A 24,672-nucleotide genomic window follows, 5' to 3' on the forward strand; every position below is an offset into this window, starting at 1 on the left:
TTGCGCTCACTTTCACTTTCTCACTATTCTGCTTAAACTTAATCCATTGTCACTGTTGTCACTTCCTATAAATAGCCTACTTATATTTTATTCTACACGTCTGCTAATACACTTTCTCTCTCCCCTATAATTCTCGATCTTTTCCAGATTCACTTTAGTTGCACTTTTTCATCACATCCACATTTTTTAAACGTATCAAATATCTCTGCTATATCCTTTATTTCGTCTTCTATTCCTCTTGACACTTTATAAACTGTAATGGTTATATAGCGTCTGAGAGAAACGAAGGTGACAATGCTAGCAAAATGAGTCCGGGGTTCAGCGCCGGAAGTTACTGAGCATTTGCATCTAATGGGTTGAGAGATAACCGAGGAAAAAAATTGAAGCAGGTAACTTGTCTCGACCAGTATATAAATCCAGACCCACTCATTTTACGGTCAGATATGCTAACCTCTACTCCACAGTGGCAGATCAATTTTACGGAATCCACCACAGTCTGACAATGTCTAATACTATTTCATTGTATGGGCATAATTTTTAACATTCCCGGGTAAAGAAAAAATTATGAACTATACTACTGTACTAAAGCTGCAGTACCTATAGGTTCTATTTCTATAAACATAATAATCATTAATTTCTTCGAGATGAAAATTGGTTAGAATATTCGTTCAAGTATTTCGTCAACTTGAAACTTTCTCTAGATTCGTAACTAAGTTGAAGTATACCCGTAATGAGTTAAAGAAAATGCAAACACTTTATCTTCATTTTGTAGTAATTAATGTAGACTAGCAAATTGAAGCTTCTAATTTTACGTTTCTCTAAACCAGCGGTTCCCAAAATGTGAGTCGCGACCCCTTGAGAATGGTCACGAGATGATTTACAAAATAAGTCAAAAAGTTTCTTATTAACATCTATTTCGTATTTAGAAACATAAACATAAACAATATTGCACATAATAAAAATTTTTCTGTAGTTATAAAGTAAAATATAAATAAATGCAATCAAATGTCCCTGTTTTTCAGGAAGTAGCTTCTCAAATCTGGACTCAGCATTGAAAACACACTGTGATATCATTTAAAATTTCTAGGAATTTTCTCACTTTTGTTTTGATCGTGAACATATAAGAGGAAACCACTTCCCATAAATACGAGGGTGCATACATTAAAAATAAAAAAAAAAAATAGGATATTTTTGCGAGCTCGGGGTATTCTTGCATTTTTTTTATCCAAAATTTGTCTACGTTCCAAAAAAAACGTATAATTTAAACATTCCATTTCTAGATACATATTTAAATGAGATTTTCCTTCATAGTTTCTGGAATTTCAACCAGTTGGACGCAACTGCCTAAAAACGGATTCATCATCTTTGTGATAGTCTTCTTCTGAGTTTCTTCCAGAAAGTACTGATAAAGTTGTTGATTAAAATCGTGCAAACTTGGTTGCATAAGTCTGTAAAAACACAGTATTTGTCTATCACATGTAGCGAAATTTTCAATGAGCTCTTTAACACACAGGAATGAATCAAATATATTTGTGTCAAATTATATTGACTAGAAATCAAGTTTCTTTGTAAACCTGTTAATGTTATCCCTGGCTGTTATAATGTTAACATCTTGACATTGCAAACTATTATTCAAAACGTGTTCAGTACATTTTTATGAAAGGGCTGGGTTAACAGTTTTAATTCACAGGTCTACAGATCGAGCTTGTTTTCAAGTGATACAAACAATAACACAAACTTTTAGACAAAGATTGGCGGTGTTATGGATGAAAAGAAGCTTAAATTATAATGATAGAAAACTATATATATATATATATATGTACGAATAATAAAAAATGGCCAAATGAACAGAGTGAGCTTTGCGATCACATTCTTCAACTGGAAAATAGGTTTCCATAATTTCCGATTTCTCGTCTTGTATATTAAAAGTTCTGTTCTTACTGTAAAACTCGTTTCAAAACTTTACTCCAAGAAAGCCATCTTACGTGTGATAAAGAGTATTCTCATATAACGAATCCATACCTTCATAAATTTTGCTGAAACTACGAGTTTGGAACGCCCTTCCTTTGATGGAATTTACCACTTTCTATTGAACTATTACCACAGCGCCATGGTGGCAATGGCGAGAAGAACTAGAAAAGAAGCTTACCTAACATTTCGTGTTATTGTTTCTCCATATATCATGCAATTTGGTCATATTTTTGGTGGTATCTACTGATTTTGAGTAAAATTATAATTATTCTCGATTTTACAAGGATTTATATTTTTCGAATGGGACTTAGTAACAGTACGGCCAGGGTCGTAAAAGAAAGTCTCGACCAAAATGGTTGCACCTTCAGGATATTTGCGAACCACTGCTCTAAACTGCATTCAAATTAAATGCACTTCGCAGAAAGAATAAGAGTAAATAAAATGAAAAATAGTTTCATGCATGCTGTTGCTATTCGAATGCATCAGACCAATTTCCAAAATTTAGAATCCACTCTAAGAAACTCCCATAATTTAACGTAAAGTGACCAAATATCTTTACTCTACGGTCAACATAATATCCTACCAAGGACATATTACAAATACATAAATACTTAAAATGTGAAAAAGGAATGACAAATTTTTAAAATATGGTTTATTTAACGACAATCGCAACTGCAGATGTTATATCAGCGTCGCCGGATGTGCCGGAATTTTCTCCCGCAGGAGTTCTTTTACATGCCAGTAAATGTACTGACATGAGCCAGTCGCATTTAAGCACACTTACATGCCATCGACCTGGCCCGGGATCGAACTCGCAACCTTGGGCGGAATGAAGAAAGGTGATTATGTTTGTACCTACATCTAAAGTAAATTCTGTTATACAGAAACTGTAAAAAGGATTGAGAATTTTAGAACAAAAACAGAGAAAACAAAAGAAATAATGTTCTTAAGCACGAAACTTAAGCAAAGAAAACTGGAACTCTTTATGTCTAGTCATTTGAAAATTGACATATTGTGGTTTTTACATTACGTTTCTCTACCTGTATCAATTTTAAATGCACTTCACTATCAAAATAACAGGAAATACAACACGTATGCTGTAGATGTCCGTATGTATCAGGAGAGTTAGAAAAATTTAGAATCTATTCTGTAATTCACTCAGAATAAACCCCATAATTTATCTTAAGAGTTACAAAATATTTTTTCTCGATGGGTAACATAACGTTCTGCAAAGGAGACATTGGAAATCCGTAAATGCATAAGAACAATGGGTGAAAACGAATGATGACAGGTGATAATATTTGTACCTACAACTAAAGCAAAATCAATTATTTGAAAACTGTAGAAGGTATTGAGGTTTTTTGGCAAAGACACAGAGAAAACAAGAACATCGCTTGTCCTTAAGTGTGACATGCAGTGACACCGTTTTGATTAGAAGTCCGTCACTAGGAGCTTATCTGCGGCCAAGCGACCACCTGGTCTGCTGATATTGAAACATACAGTATTGGAATTTGTACTTACTCAGCTCAAATGAGGTATTGAAAAATGTCCCCCATCAACTTCTACACACTGTTGACACCTTCTTATGAGATTGTTAATTACTTTGAGAATTCTGCTTCACTGATTGACTCGATTTCAACTCTCATAATAGTCTTTAAGATAATTTATTCAAATTTATTCACAATTTACATTTGAAATGATACATATGAATATATACACGAAATGAGCATATGCTCGTGCTCGGGTACAGTCCAGTAGTCTACATAAATTTTACAGAGATCTATAATAATGTTGATGTTAGAAATAATTTATTTATTTTTTATTTTTATTTATTTATTCAGAATATTAACGTGCAAAAACAACAGCACAAGGCCAATTACAGTTTTGCACGATAGAAAACAGAACAAAACAACAAATGATGATGAGAATGAATGATAGAAAATGGCAATGAGATGAAATACAAACAATATAATGGTCTACATCAACCATTGATCAAATAATAATTATAAAATTATAAAATTAGTACAATGAGAATTGAAATAATGGAATGGTCTACATGAATCAATACACCAAATGCAAGAAATATATGGACAAATAATTATTAAAATTAGATCAGTGAGTTAAAACTCAAAGATATACTACACATTAAATGGATCCAAGTTGAATCCATGCAAATTAGCATATTTAATGCATCTGCAGACCGGAGAGAGAGATTTAGGATTCTTATTATAAAACAATTTATGAAATCTTAAACCATTAGCAGGAATACGAAGACTGATATTGCTTATGAAAGATTCACAATCAATATCACCCTTAATGACTTTGCAAAAAAATAAATAATCAAGATCCTGACGTCTGGTGAACAAACTACAGCAACTGAAATAATTGCATTTAATCTCATAGTTATAATCGGAATTTGGTAAAAATCTATAAGAACACAAGGAAATAAATTTTCTTTGGATATTCTCCAATTTAGCCGAGTCAGTGGAAGTAATGGAGTTCCATACAACAGATGCATATTCAAGCTTGGATCTAACCAACGTATAGTATAAAATTAATAAACACATAGGAGTGGAAAAAGAATAAGTTATAGACCTAATTAGACCAAGCATTCTTAACGAATGGGTATAAATATATTGCACATGATCATGGAAATATAATTTTGAATCAAGTAGGACACCAAGATCTCTAATACAATCTTTCCTAGTAATTACGACATTACTGAGAGAATAGTTAAATTTTAGGGAGATAGTTTTCCGTGAAAAGGAAATAACAAAAGTTTTGGATTGATTAATGTTCATTCCATTTTCAACAGACCATTGTGATATTGAATTAATGTCATTTTGAAGAATTTGACAATCAACCAAACTATTAATTTTGCGAAAGATTTTGAGATCATCCGCAAACAAAAGGCAGCTAGAACTTATTCTTTTACTTATATCATTTATAAATAATAAAAATAAGAGAGGTCCCAAAGTAGACCCTTGAGGAACACCGCATAAACTATTAAATGGAACCGAGAGAGAATTACCTAGTCGAACACAAGACTGTCTATCTGTTAAATAATTTTAAAACCAATTAACATAGTTAGTGGAGAGACCAAAATTACTTAATTTATTTAATAAAATTTTGTGAGGAACAACATCAAATGCTTTGCTAAAATCGAAATAAATTGAGTCAATTTGACCTTGATTTTCAACAATAGACATTATGAGATTAAGATAGGAAACTAAATTAGTAGTAGTAGATTTCCCTCTTGTAAATCCATGTTGGGCCGAATTGATCTTATTTTTAACATAAAATGAAATGTGTTTGTGGATAATTTTTTCAAAAATTTTAGAAAAATTGTTTAGGATAGAAATGGGTCTACAATTAGTAATAATAATAATAATAATAATAATAATAATAATAATAATAATAATAATAATAATAATGGAATATCCGTGACGGAGATGATACAAAGATAGTAATACAAATTAATTTATTATTAATAATAATAATAATAATAATAATAATAATAATAATAATAGAATATCCGTGACGGAGATGATACAAAGATAGTAATACAAATTAATTCATTAATAATAATAATCATAATAACAATAATAATAATAGTAATAAAACAAAAATTTTTACAACAATAAAATAAATACTAAGACGGATAAAATAAAATATAAAACCGCTTAGCGAGAGTTAATACAACTTAAATAAGCATATAATGACCAGAAAAAAAATGACGAACTCGAAAATCAACAGAAAAGTTCGTTATATCGCAGAAGACAGTAACCACCATACTGACATTGTGTTATGCATTATTGGTAGTAGGGAGGAGCCGAAGGTCTACGTAACTGCCGTTCTGTTCGAATCTTCTCATACAATCATGGGAAGTTAATGGTGAAAAACAAAATGTCTAGAAGCCAAACTGTTCATTATTACCAGGATTAATACAAAATAATACTGAAATATATTAATCAAGTTTCAGTTATAGATCTCCCCTTTTGTGCAAGAGGTATCATATCAAAATATTTTATGAATGGCGGGGAAAATATAAATTTCAAGAACTCTCTAGTGACAGAGATAGTGACAAGTACAATCAAATGTATCTGTGGCGATGCTAAGAAATCATTTATTGGAGATATGCACTGTTATTAATTAAGAAAATGATCTATATATATTTATTACAATGTTTTATCTTATAGGTTACATGTATGAGATAAATAATATAAATATTAGTAACATATAATGCTAGTAACACTTAAAGTAATAATAATAAAATTTGTATGCGGGTTTTTCGTATACACCTTATTTTTGCGTGGTGTGCTCTGATCTCTGTCCTACCTCGTCTAATTTTTATTCTGTAGGAACATGTCTCCTCCTTACTATTTTACGATCATTTCCTGAACCTGCCTGTCCGAATTTTTTGGCTAACCTCCTTGTGGTGGCATTAGGCATAGGTCTATTCGGAAAATTGATACGGAAGTTCTGTCGTGTTCTCGGGCAAGATTTTCTGTATTTATGTATGTAGTAAACATATACAGACGTTCAAGCAATGAAAATCGCATTGCAACAACGCCGAACACACACGCACGCAATACAACACGACTGACTCAACCTTCGCGCACGAGTGCACATGATAAACTAACTCGCAACTGTCACTGTATGGCGCGGTATTCGCTAGTGGAAGCAGGCGGGAAAAACACTAGCTTAGAGGCCAAGAAAACCCTGTGACGTAACAAAACAGTGTCATTGTATTTTCAAACACACTGTGGGAATGTGTTTCTTGGAAGCCATTAAGAGTGTGAGTGTAACAAGTAATTTCGCTATCATATTTAAACATAAAACGAGATAACAGTTCAACGTTAAAGTGATGAGATTTTGTTGTCTCTGTCATAGACGGAAAGGCATTCCATGTACTGTTGTAAAGAGGCAATGTCCGTTACTATCAAAATACAAGATAAACAATGAAAGAACACGAAGTGCATTCCTTGTGCTTCACTCACCTCTGGTTCACGTTTCACCACACGGAACGAAATTGGCACCGGATCTTCGTCAACTTTTATCTCAGATAAGAGATCAGGGCTCTGGTCCTCATATTCCTCCTTTATACCAGTCACTTGTGGATCCAAGAAATTCCGTTCCTGCAGTACAAACAGACGTCTTAAATCAGGAATTTATTACAGGGTATTAAAAGACGACTTCTAAAGTTACAAGCTGCTGTCTGTGTGTCTCAAGCCATATCTTGACTACAACCCCCAACATTATGACGAATAAGGGTAGAATTTATATGTAAAAGCACCAGAAATACTGGAAAAAAAATACAGGACAGGTATGCGCACCCAAAAAATATGTCAATGTTTCGAAGTGTGTGTTTAGTTAAGTTTACTACACAAACGCAATAATAATAATAATAATAATAGTAATGAGGACAATAATAATAATAATAATAATAATAATAATAATAATAATAATAATAATAATATATGCCTAAAACAGGTCACTACTAATATAAAAATCAATGACAGTAATCTATACTAATAATAAATTTGTAGCCGAAATTTTTCTGTTAATTTTCGATTTTCCAAAAATAATTGGTCCTAACATATATAATTAACCACCCTGAAACCGAAAATCGCTTTTTTGACATTTTTGTTTGTATGTCTGTCTGTCTGTCTGTATGTTTGTTACCTTTTCACGCGATAATGGCTGAACGGATTTCCATGAAAATTGGAATATAAATTAAGTTCGTTGTAACTTAGATTTTAGGCTACATGGAATTCAAAATACATTATTTAAAAGGGGGGTTACAAGGAAGCCTGAATTAAATAAATCGAAATATCTCGCTTATTATTGATTTTTGTGACTAATGTTACATAACAAAAGTTTCTTTAAAAATAATTTGCGATAAGTTTTGTTCCTTGTAAAATTTTGATAGGACTGATATTTAATGAGATAAATGAGTTTTAAAATTAAAATAACTGCCATCTAAGGCCGTGTAATGAATTAAAAAACAAATGACTTCGTCTATAAGGGGACTTGGACAGCAACAATCGAAAGCTATGAAAGATAGCCCACAGATAATGTTTCTGCGTTTCTATGAAGTAATATCGGAAGCTAAATTAACCGATTTGTATAATTAATTATTAATTCACCATTGGAAAGTGTAGTTTCTCTAGATGGACATAATGCTATAATGTTATCACAGTAACTTCTGAGTGAATCGAGGACAGGTAAGATTAAAATAGATTCTTATGCACAGAAAACTAGATAGGCTATTCTGTATATTCGTTTCCTGTATTTCTTAAACTAATTTATATGACCAAATGAGTGGTCTCTGGATCAAAATGATCGCATTTTAATTATTTAATTAAATTTAAATTAAGTAACATAATAAACTATTTATCCTTCTATCAAACACGAATGTTCCCTGGATCAAATGTCCTATTTTAATTATATAATTACTTTATATTTATTTCTAACGCGTGCAGCGGAGCGCACGGGTATGGCTAGTCAGTAATAAATGTGTTTATCCATAAATGTAACAAGGCTGGGTGTTACCCAGTTTGAGTACTGTGAAATTTTGAGTGGCTCTCCCACAGAGGCTGTTTCTCTTGTAATTTCTAGTGAGTACCACTGCTCTAGATGGACACTGGCTATATGTAATCACGATAACTCCTGAGTGAACTGACTTGTTTTATAGTAGGTTATTTTACGACGCTACATCAACATCTAAGGTTATTTAGCGTCTAAAGGAGATGAAGGTGATAATGCCGGTGAAATGAGTCCAGCAAAGAAAGTTACCCAGCATTTGCTCTTATTGGGTTGAAGGAAAACCTCGGAAAACCCTCAACCTGGTGGATAAGCAGGTAATCTTTTTCCCTCACATCTTACGTTGTCGATCCCCCCCCCTCGCCCATATTACCCATAGTTCCCACCGTCCCCCAGTGACTTGGGGTGGGGATGGCAGGTGCAGTCCGTGTTGTAAACTTTTCCCAACCTGGTAACTTCCCCAGTCCGGAAATCCAACACGGGCCACCTGGTTTCGCGGCTAGACGCGCTAACCGTTACCCCACACGTGTGGACGAGTGGATTGATGATTAAGCGAAATGCCACATAAGGTGGGATTAAAACATATTCTTGTTACAATCCCGAAACTAAAGTTGAATCAATAATATGTAGTCAAATTTAATCCTATTTCAAGGTAAAATAATATGTCATGAATTTTCGAAAAGACACAGCCACAAATATGGTGTCTTTAGTGAATATTTAATAATAACAAATTCTGATAAATTAATATTGCATTATGATCGATATACTTATTTGACCTCAGTAGTAAAATTATGTGAGTCCTCTATCCGTTATAATTTGTCCTTATTGATACCTGATGCTGGTACGAAATTATAGTATCCTGTACTAGACATAGATTGCACAGGACGACCTGTTTAACTCAAGTATCAACAATAATATGTGTAGCTAATTATTCACTAAGCAATAGAAAAACTTTATTTTAAAATACAAGGGTACTACTTAATTATTTATAATATATGCAGCAAAGCGCACGGATATGGGTAGGCATTAATAAAATTAAAATCACGTTCAATTGAGTGTAATTATACGAAAATAGAAATAGAATCAAAACACTTCACGGACTACTGATATACCCAACTATCATACATACGCGATATGACATAGATTTTAAACTGTGTAATCTTAACATTTCAACAAATCGGAACACATCTTCACCGATAGTTCCTATCACATTGATATGAATTATGATTCAGAACTGAGAAATGCAGTAAGAGTTATAATTTTTTCGTTTGATACTTTAAATCTTTATGAAGCAATTGCTATATGTGCACGTACACCTAAAACAAAATTGAGAATTTTAGACACAATACAGAGAAAACAAAAGAAAATCCAGTCCATCAGTATAACAACACATTATAAAATGCATTGTGAGAATGTGTAGCATGGCAACATTAAGAGTAAGTGTAACAAGAAATTTCGTTTTGAAACATGAAACCAAGTAACAGTTCAACAATAAAATTCTCTGCAACATAAAATAACTTGTAATAGTAAATATTGATGATATTTATTCTATCTCTATCATAGAGTGCAAGGCACTACAAGTACTGTTGTAAAGAAGTAATGTCCTTAGAATCAAAATATAAGATAAATTCTTGAAAAACAAGCAGTGCATTCCTTGTGGTCCACTCACCTCAGGTTCACGTTTCAATACAGCGGACGATATTGGCAAGGGATCTTCCTTATATTTCACCTCTGATGTGAGGGCATGTCCCTGGTCCACATATTTCTCGGAGTAATAAGACATCACTTCTTAGGTCTATGTACGACAATACTGACGGTCCTTAAATTGTTTCCTGCACTGCCTCCATTATGTTACACTGCCAGGTCAGGGCTGACTGAAACCTTAACAAAGTTTCTTCCAGATGGCCGTGATCAGATAGACCCATTCGCGATTCAAAACGGTTATAATTTCAACTTTCATCCTTATACTGTCACAAAGAACTTGCCAATTTCTTAGATAATCCTGTAATATGAAAATAGGGGAAAATAAATATACTCTAAGTTCTCAGGGCTAACGGCATCGAAGCTGGATACCTGGTTCTAATGAAGTACACTGGTAGCAATTTAAATTATGGGGGCATGAGATAGTTACTCTGCCAGCCATATTAAATTCACTTCAGTTAAATTTCCCAATGGAAAAAATAAAAAAATAAACTTTCATCCTTCATTGTTATTATTTATTTTTAGTATTATTAGTTTTCTGCAAATATTGCAGATTAAAAAATTCGAGATAAAATATCCATCCTTCACTGCAAACGAATATTGCACACTTGTATCACTGCCAATGTCAGTTACCTTGAAAATGCGTAGGTTTTGTAGTGTGGAATAGTGGAAGTCAGATGTGATCAGTTTCTGAGCTGCACGACTACCCAACCCGCCATAATTACATATTCTTACTAGTAAGTTATATCAAATCTGTCCTGCGTGAATGAAGAACACCGCCATATTTCTTGAATGTCCTGTAATTTGATGCAGAGAATAAAAGATGATTTCAGTGTCGCCAACACCTCTGACATAATAATAGGGGTGAAGGGGACCATTAGAACAGATTGAATTTATCATCTCAACACAAAATTCTCATTAAGTGGCCAATACTGACAGCAGATGTCAGGCCTAGTCATGTACTGGCTGCTATTATCCTTCCATTTAATTTATGGTTTTGAACTCAGTGGATGCATTTGTGTTGAGATTACATAATTTTTTTTTTTCCAACTTCTTAAGGATATTCTGATATCATGAACGTTTCAGAGACGAGTTGCATTATGTTATATTAGAGTGTAATCAATTCAGTTTTCGAAAATAATTGTAGATACCTAATATTTACTTCTTGCTTTTAATGAATGGTCGTAGTTTATAATGGCATATGGAGCACATTTGAAAAATGTTAAGAACTGTTCCACAACATTGTTAAATTATAACAATACTGTGAAAAGGTCTTTAAAGTGTAATACAGCGAATTTATTGACGATATATTTATTTTGGGGCATAAAATTGATCGGATATATATATATATATATATATATATATATATTATATAGAAAAGAACAAGCATGAAGTTTCGGTCCTGAACCCTGGATTTATCTCGCTAGCATTATTACTTTGATCTTCTCAGACGCTAGATAACCATAACACTTGATAAAGCGTCAACAAGTTGAACAACTAGAAAAAAGCTTGTATTATCCAATGAAGTTATTCAGAAAGAAGCAAGGTCTGCCAGTGAAGGAAAAGGTATACCTATAAATGAATGGGATGTATAAACAATTGAATGCTCTTTCATATTTAAGTATACAATTATAGGGGTGCCATTTGAAATTTCAAGGTGTCAGCGGCTGGGGGGTGGGGGTGAAACCTGAAATGCAATTAAGCCTGGTTGTGACTTTCCCCTCAATATCTATATTGACGTGTTTCTTTTGTTTAAATTGAATTCAATATAAGTAATTAGTTATTGAGACTGTGAAGTTTTGAAATGAATGTCGTGTATGTAATTTCTGCAAATATAAAATTCTGAGATGTTTATTAAGGAGTGTCTTATATTTCCGTGTCATTTAATATTAATAAAATTGATAATGGATTGAATAAAAAATGTAAATAGAAAAACTGTACAAATATGCCTCCTTCTTTCCTACACACTTAACCTTACCTGTCACATAATATTACACACCTAGCCTGTAACTTGTAAATGTATCATTTTGAATTCCCAATTTAAGAAATGGCCTGTACTACGTTTGAAAAATTCACCATATCGAGGGACCTTGAAATACTTGTAAATGATCTTCATCTCAACATTGATGTTGACAAGTTTTATTAAGATTTTTGTACCCTTAAAATTTCATTAGATGTTATAAATGAAAATGATTTGGAAAGGAAATGTCGTCTGTAGCATTTACAGTATCCTATTCGCTTTCAGGATTTTTGTAAACGTTACAACTTATTTCGTACCGGTATGGTGATTTTGTTGCAAAATCAATGATAGTGTAAATAAGCAATGAAAAAAAAGACAAAGAAAAGAAGAGGCTATATGAACTCTGCTGGTAGAAAGATACGTGATTCAATGGAAAATACAAAAACAAAAAAAAAAAAAAAAACTATAGATTTCGTTAAAATTTCAAATTACACTTGCTAGTAAATAAGATACAATACCATAATGGTATCACTTAATACAGGAAATTGTTCACATTAGAAATTTAAAAAATCGTTAGTGTCATTAAAGCTAAGTAATGAAGATGTATAAAAAAGGATGTTATTATTCTTATCGTTCTACCTCCCAGCTATGTAATTTACTGTTGAAGATGACCAAAAATATCTGGTTTCACAATTAAAGTAACGACTGATTAATAAAAAAATTGACCATCTAAACGTGGGAAGTATCTTATTCTTTTGAGTTCTATGACTTTAAAACTGCTTCTCAAGACATTCTTGCAGCAACTGAACTTCAGATCTGGAAAGTTCAGCAAATTAGAATGACGAAGGATAAATCCGTAGAAATGATTTTCACATCCATCGACGATTTTGAATAGTGGACAAAGAGTGCTGTTTTCAGGAAGAAAATGAACTTGAACAATATTTCCTGCTGCAGCCTTTAGTGGCATCAACAGACTTTGAGTTGGAAAGAAGTGGGATTGCGATATATGATGAATTACCCGAGCTATTTTTTTATGGCAGAATAAGGCTGCATTCATGAAAGCTTTATTTCTAGTAATTTATACTAGTACAGTCCCCTTACGCACACTCCCAAGACACGGACAGTTTTTTATATCCCAACTAAAACAATATAGAAATAATGATAAGTTTACCTCTCATTTACAGACTCTCTCAGGCACGGACATGGACAGCTGTTTCACAGTCCTAAAGTTTGCTTTACCTCCTGACTGCAGACTGAACTTTGATTTCAAGACCTAATGTGTTCCAAAAATGGAAAATTTTCTACAGAAATTCCTTAACACGAAAGAAGACAAGAAGGCTCTCGTTGGCTACCTCTAATCCAGCCGGCTACCCCTTGTTAGCTGGAAGCGTGTGGATAAACAAAACCATTAAATTTAACCTGTTTGATGGTTCTGCGATCGTGAAATTGTATTCGACACATGATAGGGTTAGTAGGATTATTCTCTCCACTTCAATCAGTTGTTCTGATTGGCACTTGAACATAAAGTACTGCATAACTGTAGACCTAGAATAAAAATGCATGGCACAGTACTTTATATTTCTTTTTCGGTCTTATCTACTGTAGCTCAAAGTTGCAAAGGATTTACTGTAGAATATTGTATTTAGAATTAGACTACAGTAATACATTTCATTTAGAGCGTGAAGGGATACATAACTTAATGCATATTATAAATTTACGGTTAGATTGGGCAGTCTCCCTCCCAATAAAGGACAGCTCCCAGATGCGGACAGATTGTTAAGTCCTTTCGATGTCCATAAATGAGAGGTTTCACTGTAATTACAATAAGCTAGTCACAGTTCAGCACTGGTTGTAGTGATCTGCATTGATAGACATCGCTCTTCATTGCTTTGGTTTCAGTTCACAAACATGATCGTCGTTCATTTAGAAAACAAACGAATGATAAAACAATTAGGCTACAAAAATCGCGGATTTGGGAATTACTCACAAATAAATGATGAAATTGCAATTAATAGTGTTTGCATCCATCCTACTGTGTATAGGAGTAACTAAGTTAGACAGAAAAATCATTTTGACAGCAATTATATATAAAAGCCTTCTCCCCTGCGTGGAGTTGTTCATGCTTTCTGTCGACCTGGTTGGCAAGTTGGTATAACGCTGGCCTTCTATGCCCAAGGTTCCGGGGGTCGATCCCGGGCCAGGTCGATGGCATTTAAGTGTACTTAAATGTGGCAGGCTCATGTCAGTAGATTTACTGGCATGTAAAAGAACTCCTGCGGGACAAAATTCCGCCACATCCGGCGACGCTGATATAACCTCTGCAGTTGCGAGCGTCGTTAAATAAAACATAACATTAACATTCATGCTTTCTTATATAACTCACATGGAAAAACACTTTCCACAAGCATCGTATTTGAAAGATATCGCGATTGTGTGCAGGTGTTGATGGCTCTTTACGTTACCCATTGGTGAGAAAGACCAGAATAATTACAGTTGAAAGGTTCCTCGTCTGTGTGCAGGAGTTTGTTTTTCAGGCCACTCGATTCAAAGAAACACATCATGTTTCACAGTTTTCCTGTCTCTGTGCACGCGTGCATCGCTTTTCAGGTAGACTCCAAGAAACACCAGTTTTCAAAGCTATCACACCTCTGTGTAGGAGTTATTGCCCTCTTACGTCATTCGAATGCGAGAAGCAAATCCAAAAACATCGCATTTTCGCATGTGTGCAGGATTCCAAGCTTTTTAGGGATCTGGAATCTCAGATCGTTTGTCACATGCACAGCATTTCAAAGGTTTCTCGCCAGTCTCCGGGTGTTCACATCTTTTCAGGCTACTCGAGTTAGTGAAACACAACGGTCACAGGTTTCGCACTAATTTGAACGAGTTTATGCCTCCTAAGGCTATTCGACACAGAGAAACACTCACCACAAACATCACATTTGAAACTTTTCTCGTTTGTGTGAATGCGTTCATGGCTTCTTAGATGACATGACTGCGAAAAACACTTACCGCAAAATTAACATTTGAAAGCTTTCTCTCCTGTGTGCACGAGTTCATGCCTTCTTAGATTACTCGACCGCGAAAAAAAATTGCCACAAACATCGCATTTGAAAATTTTCTCGCCGGTGTGAATGCGTTTATGAATTCTTAGATTACACGATCGTGTAAAAGACTTGCCACAAACATCGCATTTGAAAGTTTTCTGGTCGGTGTGAAGGCGTACATGGATTCTTAGACAAGTCGACTGCGAAAAATACTTACCACAAACATCGCATTTGAAAGGTGTCTCAACAATGTGTACGAATTTATGTCTACAAAGAGTATTCGACTGCGAAAAACACTTACCACAAACATCACATTTGTAAGGCTTCTCACCCTTGTGCACAAGTTTATGCCTACTAAGGCAACTCGAGAATGAGAAACAGAGACCACAGATATCACATTTGAAAGGTTTCTCACCAGTGTGAAGGCGTTCATGCCTTCTAAGGTAACTGGAGTCAGAGAAACACTTACCACAAACGCCACATTTGAAAGGTTTCTCACCATAGTGTATGCGTAGATGCCTTCTTATATTACACGACTGGGAAAACCTCTTACCACAAACATCACATTTGAAAGGTTTCTTACGTGTGTCAATGTCTTCATGGCTTCTTAGATTAATCGTCCGCGCAAAACTCTTACCATAAAAATCACATCTGAAAGGTTTCTCTCCTGCGTGGAGGAGTTCATGCCTTTTTACTCTATTCGAATTCGAAAAACTTTTACCACAAATATCGCATTCGTAAGCATTCTTGACTACACGCTCACGGAAATGCGTCGTCGATTTTTCCGGATTGGAGAGACATTCTTTAGGCATTTCGAATTGCAATTGCTTATCTTCATGAGTTCGGGCATGTTTTCTTGAGGAATCTGAATTCTTGGGAATCTCACACACAGATTCGATCTCTTCATCTGCAATACTGTCGAATTCTGATGATACAGAACTCTCTTTGGTAGCTGCAATCCTGACGAAAATATACTATCAGTCAACAGATTAGTCCCAACAAATATACATTAAAATAATGAACTTCAAACCAAAACGAAACTGTTTCACCAGAAGGAAAGTTACCATTAGAGATACAATGCTATAAATAAATTATGAGTTATGTTGGAAATATCAAAGTTGTCTCAACTTTCTAGCGCATGATCTATACAACAAATATTATGGGGAAAATGTGAGAAACTCTCTGTCTTTCTAAGTAGTGCAGCAGAAGAAACAAAAGAGCAAGTGACAGGAATGGCCTAATTATTAATACGAATCACTTCGTCAATACACTACAGGAAGGTCCGTCGAAAACAGCTGTTCGACAAAGATATATAGAGATCTTGCACTACACAACAATGCAGAGACACCACACCAGGTTTGATCTAGCTGTAAGCATCTTTCGGAAACTGATTGAAGCAAAACGCTTTCTCTGGTTATTAGGCCTACATAGAGGAATACAACAATCATTTGGCATATAGAGCTATTTTTAAGAGCATCTAAAATAGTAATACACTGCATAAATTCTCAATATTTATACAATGGAAAACAAATGCACATGCAAAGCGCATTCCTTCACGTACACGCATGCTATCTCTTGGTGCTAGTTCAGAGATACAGCCCTTCCGAAGGTGCTTCTAGGCACTTACCGAAAAAGTAGTTTCAAACGCAATGAATTCTCTACATAAACTCGCACATCACACTCACCAATCCGTGAAAATCTGGTTGTCCTCTGCTGCTCCTTCCACCCTTGGCTCCTCATTCACTCTGTCCAAGTCACTCTGCTCTTCCTAACACAGAGCAAATAAAAGAAATACGATAGCACAATTTACATTAACAAAAGTGCAACGATTCTATATGCCACAGAAGTGCATATAAGTCGTATTAGTCCAGTAGAAGTTTCGTTAACAGATGACTATTCTTGGGGAAGATATTTCATGGTGTAATTCTTTCCCTTACAGAAAAGCGCATTTCAAAGTTACCGAGCATTTGCGTCTAATGGGTTGAGAGATAACCGAGGAAAAAAAAAATTGAAGCAGGTAACTTGTCTCGACCAGTATATAAATCCAGACCCACTCATTTGACGGTTAGACATGCTAACTACTACTCCACAGTGCCAGATGAATTTTAAGGAATCCACCACAGTCTGACAATGTCTAATACTATTTTATTGTATGGGCACAATTTTTAACATTCCCGGGTAAAGGAAAAATTATGAACTATACTACTGTACTAAAGCTGCAGTACACATAGGTTCTATTTCTATATACATAATGACCATTAATTTGTTACAGATGAAAATTGGTTAGAATATTCGTTCAAGCATTTTGTAAGCTTGAAAACTTTCTCGAGACTTTTAACTAAGTTGAAGTCTACCCGTAATGAGTTAAAGAAAATGCAAACACTTTATCTTTATTTCTAGTAATTAATGTAGACTAGCAAATTGAAGCTTCTAACTTTACGTTTCTCTAAACAAGCGGTTCCCAAAGTGTGAGTCGCGACCCCTTGAGAATGGTAGCGACATGATTTACAAAATTAAGTCCAAAAGTTTCTTATTAACATCTATTTTGTATTTAGAAACATAAACATAAACAATATTGCGCATAATAAAAATATTTGTGTAGTTATAAAGTAAAATATAAATAAATGCCATTAATGTGCCTGTTTTTCAGAAAGTAGCTTCTCAAATCTGGACTCAGCATTCCAAACACACAGTGATATCATTTGAAATTTAAGTATTTTTGTCACTTTTGTTTTGATGGTGAACATATATATGAGGAAATCATTTCGCATACATACAAGGTTGCATATATTAAAAATAAAAGAAATTGGATATTTTTGCAAGCTCGGGGTATTCTTGCATTTTTTTTATCCATAATTGGTCTACGTTCCAAAAAAAAAAGTATAATTTAAACATTCCATTTCTAGCTACATATTTAAATGAGATTTTCCTTCATAGTTTCTGGAATTTCAACCAGTTGGATGCAACTGCCTAAAAACGGATTCATCATCTTTGTGATAGTCTTATTTTGAGTTTCTTCCAGAAAGTACTCATAAAGTTGTAGATTAAAATCGTGCAAACTTGGTTGCATGTCTGTAAAAACACAGTATTTGTCAATCATATGTAGCGAAATTTTCCATGAGCTCTTTAACACACTGGAATGAATCAAATATATTTGTGTCAAATTATATTGACCAGAAATCAAGTTTCTTTGTAAACCCGTTAATTTTATCTCTGGCTGTTATAATGTTAACATCTTGGCATTGCAAACTATTATTCAAAACGTGTTCAGGACAATTTTATGAAAGGACTGGGTTAATAGTTTTAATCCACAGGTCTACAGATCGAGCTTGTTTTCAAGTGATACAAACAATAACACAAACTTTTAGGCAAGGATTGGCGTTGTTATGGATGAAAAGAAGCTTAAATTATGACAGAAATCTATATATATATATATATATATATATATATATATATATATATATATAAAATATATATGTACGAATAATAAAAAATGGCCAAATGCACAGAGTGGGGTTTGGGATCACATTCTTCAACTGGAAAATAGATTTCCATAATTTCCGATTTCTCGTCTTCTATATTAAAAGTTCTGTTCTTAACTATAAAACTCGTTTCAAAACGTTACTCCAAGAAAGCCATCTTACGTGTGATAAAGAGTATTCTCATATAACGAATCCATACCTTCACAAATTTTGCTGGAACTACTAGTTTGCAACACCCTTCTTTTGATGGAATTTACTACTTTCTATTGAACTATTACCGCAGCGCCATGGTGGGAATGGGGAGAAGTACTAGAAACGAAGCTTACCTAATATTTCGTGTAATTGTTGCTCCACATATAATTCAATTTGGTCATATTTTGTGTGGCATCCACTGATTTTTAGTAAAATTATAATTATTCTCGATTATACAAGGATTTATAATTTTCGAATGTGATTTGCTACTAGTATGGCCAGGGTCGCAAAGTAAAGTCTCAACCAAAAGTGGGTCTTGTCTTCAGAAAGTTTGCGAACCACTGCTCTCAACTGTATTAAAATTAAATGCACTTCTTAGACAGAATAAGAGTAAATAAAACGAACTATAGTTTCATGCATGCTGTTACAGTTCGAATGCATCAGACCAATTTTCAAAATTGATAACACACTCTAAGAAAGTCCCATAATATAACGTAAAGTTACAAAGTATCTTTCCTCTGCAGGCAACATAATATCCTACGAAGGATGTATTACAAATTTATAATACTTAAAATGTGAAATAAGAGTGAAGAAAGGTGATAATGTTTGTACCTACATCTAAAGTAAATTCAGTTATTTGGAAACTGTGAAAAGGATTGAGAATTTTAGACAAAAACACAGAGAAAGCAAAGAGAAATAGTGTTCTTAAGCACGACACATCACCAAAGAAAACTGGAATTCTTTATCTCTAGTCATTTGAAAATTGACATATTGTGGTTTTTTACTTAAAGTTTCTCTACCTGCATTAATATTAAATGCACTTCACTATCAAAATAACAGTATATAAAACAAACAATAGATTTCAAGTATGCTGTAGCTGTCCGTATGTATCAGGAGAGTTAGGAAAATTTAGGATCTATTCTGTAATTCACTCGAAATAAACCCCATAATTTATCTTAAAGTTACAAAATATTTTTTCTCTAATGGCAACATAACGTTCTGTAAAGAATATATTGGAAATCATAAATGCTTAAAAACAAATGGGTGAAAAACGAATGAAGACAGGTGATAATGTTTGTACCTACAACTAAAGCAAAATCACTTATTTGGAAACTGTAAAAGGTTATTGAATTTTTTTGGCAAAGGCACAGAGAAAATAAGAACATCGCTTGTCCTTAAGTGTGACATCAGTGACACAGTTTTGTTTAGCCGCGCGGTTTTCATTTTCCCGTCGCCCACCGCTAGGAGCTTATCTGCGGCCAAATGGCCACCCGGTCTGACGGCACTGAAACATACAGTATAGGAATTTGTACTTGCTCAGCTCAAAGTAGGTATTGAAAAAAGTCCCCCACCAACTGCTACACACTGTTAACATCTTCTTATGAGACTGTTAATTACTTTAAGAATTCTGCTTCACTGACTGACTCGATTTCAGATCTTATTTAGTCTTTAAGCAAATTTATTGTAGGCGGGTTTTTCGTATAAGCCTTATTTTTGCGGGCTGTGCTCTGGTCTCTGTTCTATCTCGTCTAATTTTTCTTCTGTAAGAACATGTCTCCTCCTTACTATTTTACGATCATTTACTGAACCTGTCTGTCCGAATTTTTTGGCTAACCTTCCTGTAGTGGCATTAGGCACGGGTCTATTTGGAAATTTGTTACGGAAGTTCTGTCCTGTTCTCGGACAAGATTTTCTGTACTTTATGTACGTAGTAAACATATACACACGTTCACGCAATGAAAATCGCATTGCAACAACGCCGAACACACACGCACGCACCACATCACGACCAATGCAACCTTCGCGCACGAGTGCAGATGATAAACTAACTCGCAACTGTCACTGTATGGCGCGGCGTTCGTTGGTGGAAGCTGATGGGAAACACACTAGCTGCGCGGGCAAAAAAAAACCTGCGGCGTAACAAAACAGTGTCACTGTATTTTCAAACACACTGTGGAATGTGTTTCTTGGCAACCATTAAGAGTGAGTGTAACAAGAAATTTCGCTGTTATATTTAAAAATAAAACGAGATAACAGTTCAACGTTAAAGTGATGAGAATTTGTTGTCTTTGTCACAGAGGGAAAGGCATTGCAAGTACTGTTGTAAAAAGGCAATATCCGTTAGTATCAAAATACAAGATAAACACTGGAAGGTCCAAACCTATGGAGTAACGGTCAGCGCGTCTGGCTGCGAAACCAGGTGGCCCGGGTTCGAATCCCGGTCGGGGCAAGTTACCTGGTTGAGGTTTTTTCCGGGGTTTTCCCTCAACCCAATACGAGCAAATGCTGGGTAACTTTCGGTGCTGGACCCCCGACTCATTTCACCGGCATTATCACCTTCATATCATTCAGACGCTAAATAACCTAGATGTTGATACAGCGTCGTAAAATTACCCCCCAAAAAATAAAATAAAAACCCCTGGAAGAAGAACAAAAAGTGCATTCCTTGTGCTCCACTCACCCCTGGTTCACGTTTCACCACAGGAAACGAAATTGGCACCGGATGTTCCTCAACTTTTATCTCAGATAAGAGTTCATGACTCTGGTTCACATATTCCTCCTTTATATCAGTCACATGCTGATCCAAGAAATTCTGTTCCTGCAGTACAAACAGACGTCTTAAATGAGCAATTTATTACAGGATGTTAGAAGACGACTTGTAATGTTACAAGCTTTCTCCTATCTTCCATTTAACTAGGCCTACATTGCGAAGAGAAATTCTGTTCCGTTAAGTGGGAGCCAGCCTTAACAAGAAATTTCAAATTTGAAACATGAAGCCAAGTATCAATTCAACAATAGAATTCTGCAACATAACTTGTAATAGTAAACACTGATGATACTCAAGGTTGTCAGATTTTAGATATACCAAAGAGGGACATGTTTTTCCATTATAGTCTATAATACAGCACTTACTTTCGTCTTAAAAAAATTAACAAAAAATAAAATAAAAATTATCCCTTTGCGAACAGTGTCACAATGCTGTTAAGGGTGATGTCATCATCTAATTCACTGTATTACTACAAACTTTAGTGTTATTTTTACCAAAAGTGGTAAAGGAGAATTAAAACCACGGATATATTCATCATTTCCTTCATTTCAAGTAGAAACACCAATAAATTTAGCAGTAATATACCGAAATAGATCAATATCTCAACCTTAATGGAAATGTGACAATGTTCGTTCTTCCCGTGTACCCTTCATATGTAATTAGTGACTAATATGTATCTTAAAATTGCAATTTTAATAAAAAATCAAATTGTAGGTACAGGTTTCCAAGTACAAAGCAATATTTATCTAGCTGTAAGTTACATCACGTTTCTCTGGCGTCTTTCTCAAGGGCTTGTGGCAATAATATGTTTAACTTACGCAAAATTAACTTTGTGGCTTAATAGTAGTTCTGTCTCATAGTTTTTCCCAGCTGCTTATTATTAACAGTAAATCACAAGTGGCTCAAGTGTGACAAAATATTTAATTTTCAATGTTTATTAATTGATTACAATGACAAAATTTATTGATATCCAACTTCATATTTTATTTTGTGCCTTAACAAACTTCTGCTCAGAACTCATCATTTAACATACAGTATATATTTACAGAGCTTATATATATATTTATTACTGGACTTCAGCATTCTACAAGCTTTTATCCATTCTTTGTACCAGACATTTCTGATGACTATTTCGTTTATATGACGTCATGCCATTTTCGACCAATGAAGTGTAATGAAATTTTGAATTCCAACCAATCACATTCAGACTTTGCGATAATTTTTGCACCTAGATTTATCGCTATCAATTTATCGCATGATCGTTCTTTTGTTTAGTCGCTGTCGCCAACTGTTTCCCCGTAAATTGATGATCATGAATACATTAAGATGAAACTACACGGTTAAACGTTTCTTTCAACTTTAAAGCAATGAATGCAAGATTGATATTTAATATTAATTAATGTATTTACGCAGTGAAGACGACGTTCAAAACGGCGCACCATGTAGACACAAAATCTTCATGCATCTTAATTGAACGTACCATTAAAATTTGATTCTTTCAATATTCTTCCCAGATTGCACGCATACGCGATTGGAATATTGAACTGTGTAGATGCAGCTTTAGTTCCGTTACACACTACAGCGAAAATGCATCTGTCGAGCTATAAAAAATGCTTTCGTGTAGCACTGATTGTAACGGTCGAAATAAGACACAGCTGACATTGATCCTGCTCCCACAGGTAATATAACCTATAAGTAGCCTATAAAATTGTATCTTGTGAATGAAATGAAACATTTAATAGAACGTCAGATGTTCAAATTTATGTAACATCATCGCATATCAAACCCAAAGACCTTGCATAGTAATAATAAGGTCTTTTCATCAAGCTGCCTTCCAAATGGCGTAATAAAATACGTGTTTAATTAGGCCTATCTATACAGAGATGGCTTCACTGTGTAGCAACATGTCTCGCTGTGAATACATAAGCATTGGTATATAGCTGTCCCAACTGTTACTGTTAAATTAAATTATGATTTCAGCAGATAATGAAAATGTATTTATGTTATAATAATAAGACAAAACTGTAGTACATGTAATCAACATTGTTAAACCTGTACTTCGCTTTTCGCAATTGGCATTACTGAATAATATCGTCTAGTTTCCTTATTGCAGTAATCGATATTCATATACGAGTATTTCACCTTCACAATGTCTGAATAGGTTAAGTATTCGTTAATAAAGAATTATTAACATTTTGTGATCGAATTTTAGGGATATATTATTTACATTTTTATTTTATTCACGAAATAGTCCTAATAAATGCCACTCGAGGTCTGAGATTTACCAGATCGTGACATTACTAGAGAACATCTTTTTTTTTTTTTTTTTTTTTTTTAATGTTTAGAAATACATTACATTTACCATTGAATTCGCTGTTACAAGCCTTACACTTGATTCGTTTTTTCTATTGTTAACAAAAATAATTTTAAATGTATTATTTAGGCCCAGAAGAAAATTGTTACTAGGTAACGATAAAATCATACAAGTGATTTAATTTTCTGATGGAAAGACTTTTTGCTTCTCGCCTCGAATCGAAGCAGGACTCGATATTTTTATATTAAAGTCGGGACATGTCCTGGCAAATCGGGACATCTGGCAACCCTGTTGATATCCATTCTATTTCTATCATAGAGTGCAAGGCACTACAAGTACTGTTGTTGTAGAGTTAATGACCATAGAATCAAAATGTAAGATAAATACTTGAAAAACAAGCAGTGCATTTCTTGTGCTCCACTCACCTCAGGTTCACGTTTCAATACAGCGGACGATATTGGCACGGGATCTTCCTCAAATTTCACCTCAGATGTGAGGGCATGTCCCTGGCCCACGTATTCCTCGGAGTAATAAGACATAATTTCTTAGGACTATGAATGACAAAACTAACAAGCGTTAAATAGTTTCATGCACCACCTCCATTATGTTACACGTTAGGTCAGGTGAGGTCAGGGCTGCCTAAATCCTTAACAAAATTTATTCCAGATGACCGTGAAATGATTAGACATTAGCCACATAGAGATGGGATAAACTGTTCTTTTTAAGAAACAGTTTCGACTGTAACAGTTTCATGAACGAAGCTGTTCCAAAATAACAGTTTCAAAAGAATATAATTACCGCATGAGCTATTCCATCTCAAATCGACCGAAATATAGAGAAAATTGACTTTACAATTTCTAAATACAATGAAACTTTTTTTTTGTACGTACAGAACTGTGTTACAATGCTTTGTG

General features: G+C 34.3%; 1 protein-coding gene across 4 annotated transcripts in view; it reads right to left on the reverse strand.

Annotated features, from left to right (window-relative positions):
• The window catches only part of LOC138692111 (zinc finger protein 431-like), a 30,785-nt gene extending 6,162 nt beyond the window's left edge, over positions 1-24,623 (reverse strand). Inside the window, exons 1-4 of one of the 4 annotated variants that reach the window (XM_069815069.1) lie at positions 24,184-24,623; positions 21,358-21,495; positions 16,908-16,990; positions 13,099-16,182 (exon numbers count right to left, since the gene is read on the reverse strand). In XM_069815069.1, the coding sequence (XP_069671170.1) occupies positions 15,195-16,182; positions 16,908-16,990; positions 21,358-21,495; positions 24,184-24,297 (1,323 nt within the window). In that variant the 5' untranslated portion in view covers positions 24,298-24,623 and the 3' untranslated portion in view covers positions 13,099-15,194. Of the gene's footprint in view, positions 1-6,971; positions 7,110-10,186; positions 11,328-13,098; positions 16,183-16,907; positions 16,991-21,357; positions 21,496-24,183 lie in introns of those variants that run through there. The other 3 variants (XM_069815068.1, XM_069815067.1, XM_069815070.1) reach the window with 3 other exon arrangements.
• Between the last annotated feature and the right edge of the window lie 49 nt (positions 24,624-24,672).

This window comes from Periplaneta americana, chromosome 16, assembly GCF_040183065.1.
Source record: "Periplaneta americana isolate PAMFEO1 chromosome 16, P.americana_PAMFEO1_priV1, whole genome shotgun sequence".
NCBI lineage: Eukaryota > Metazoa > Arthropoda > Insecta > Blattodea > Blattidae > Periplaneta > Periplaneta americana.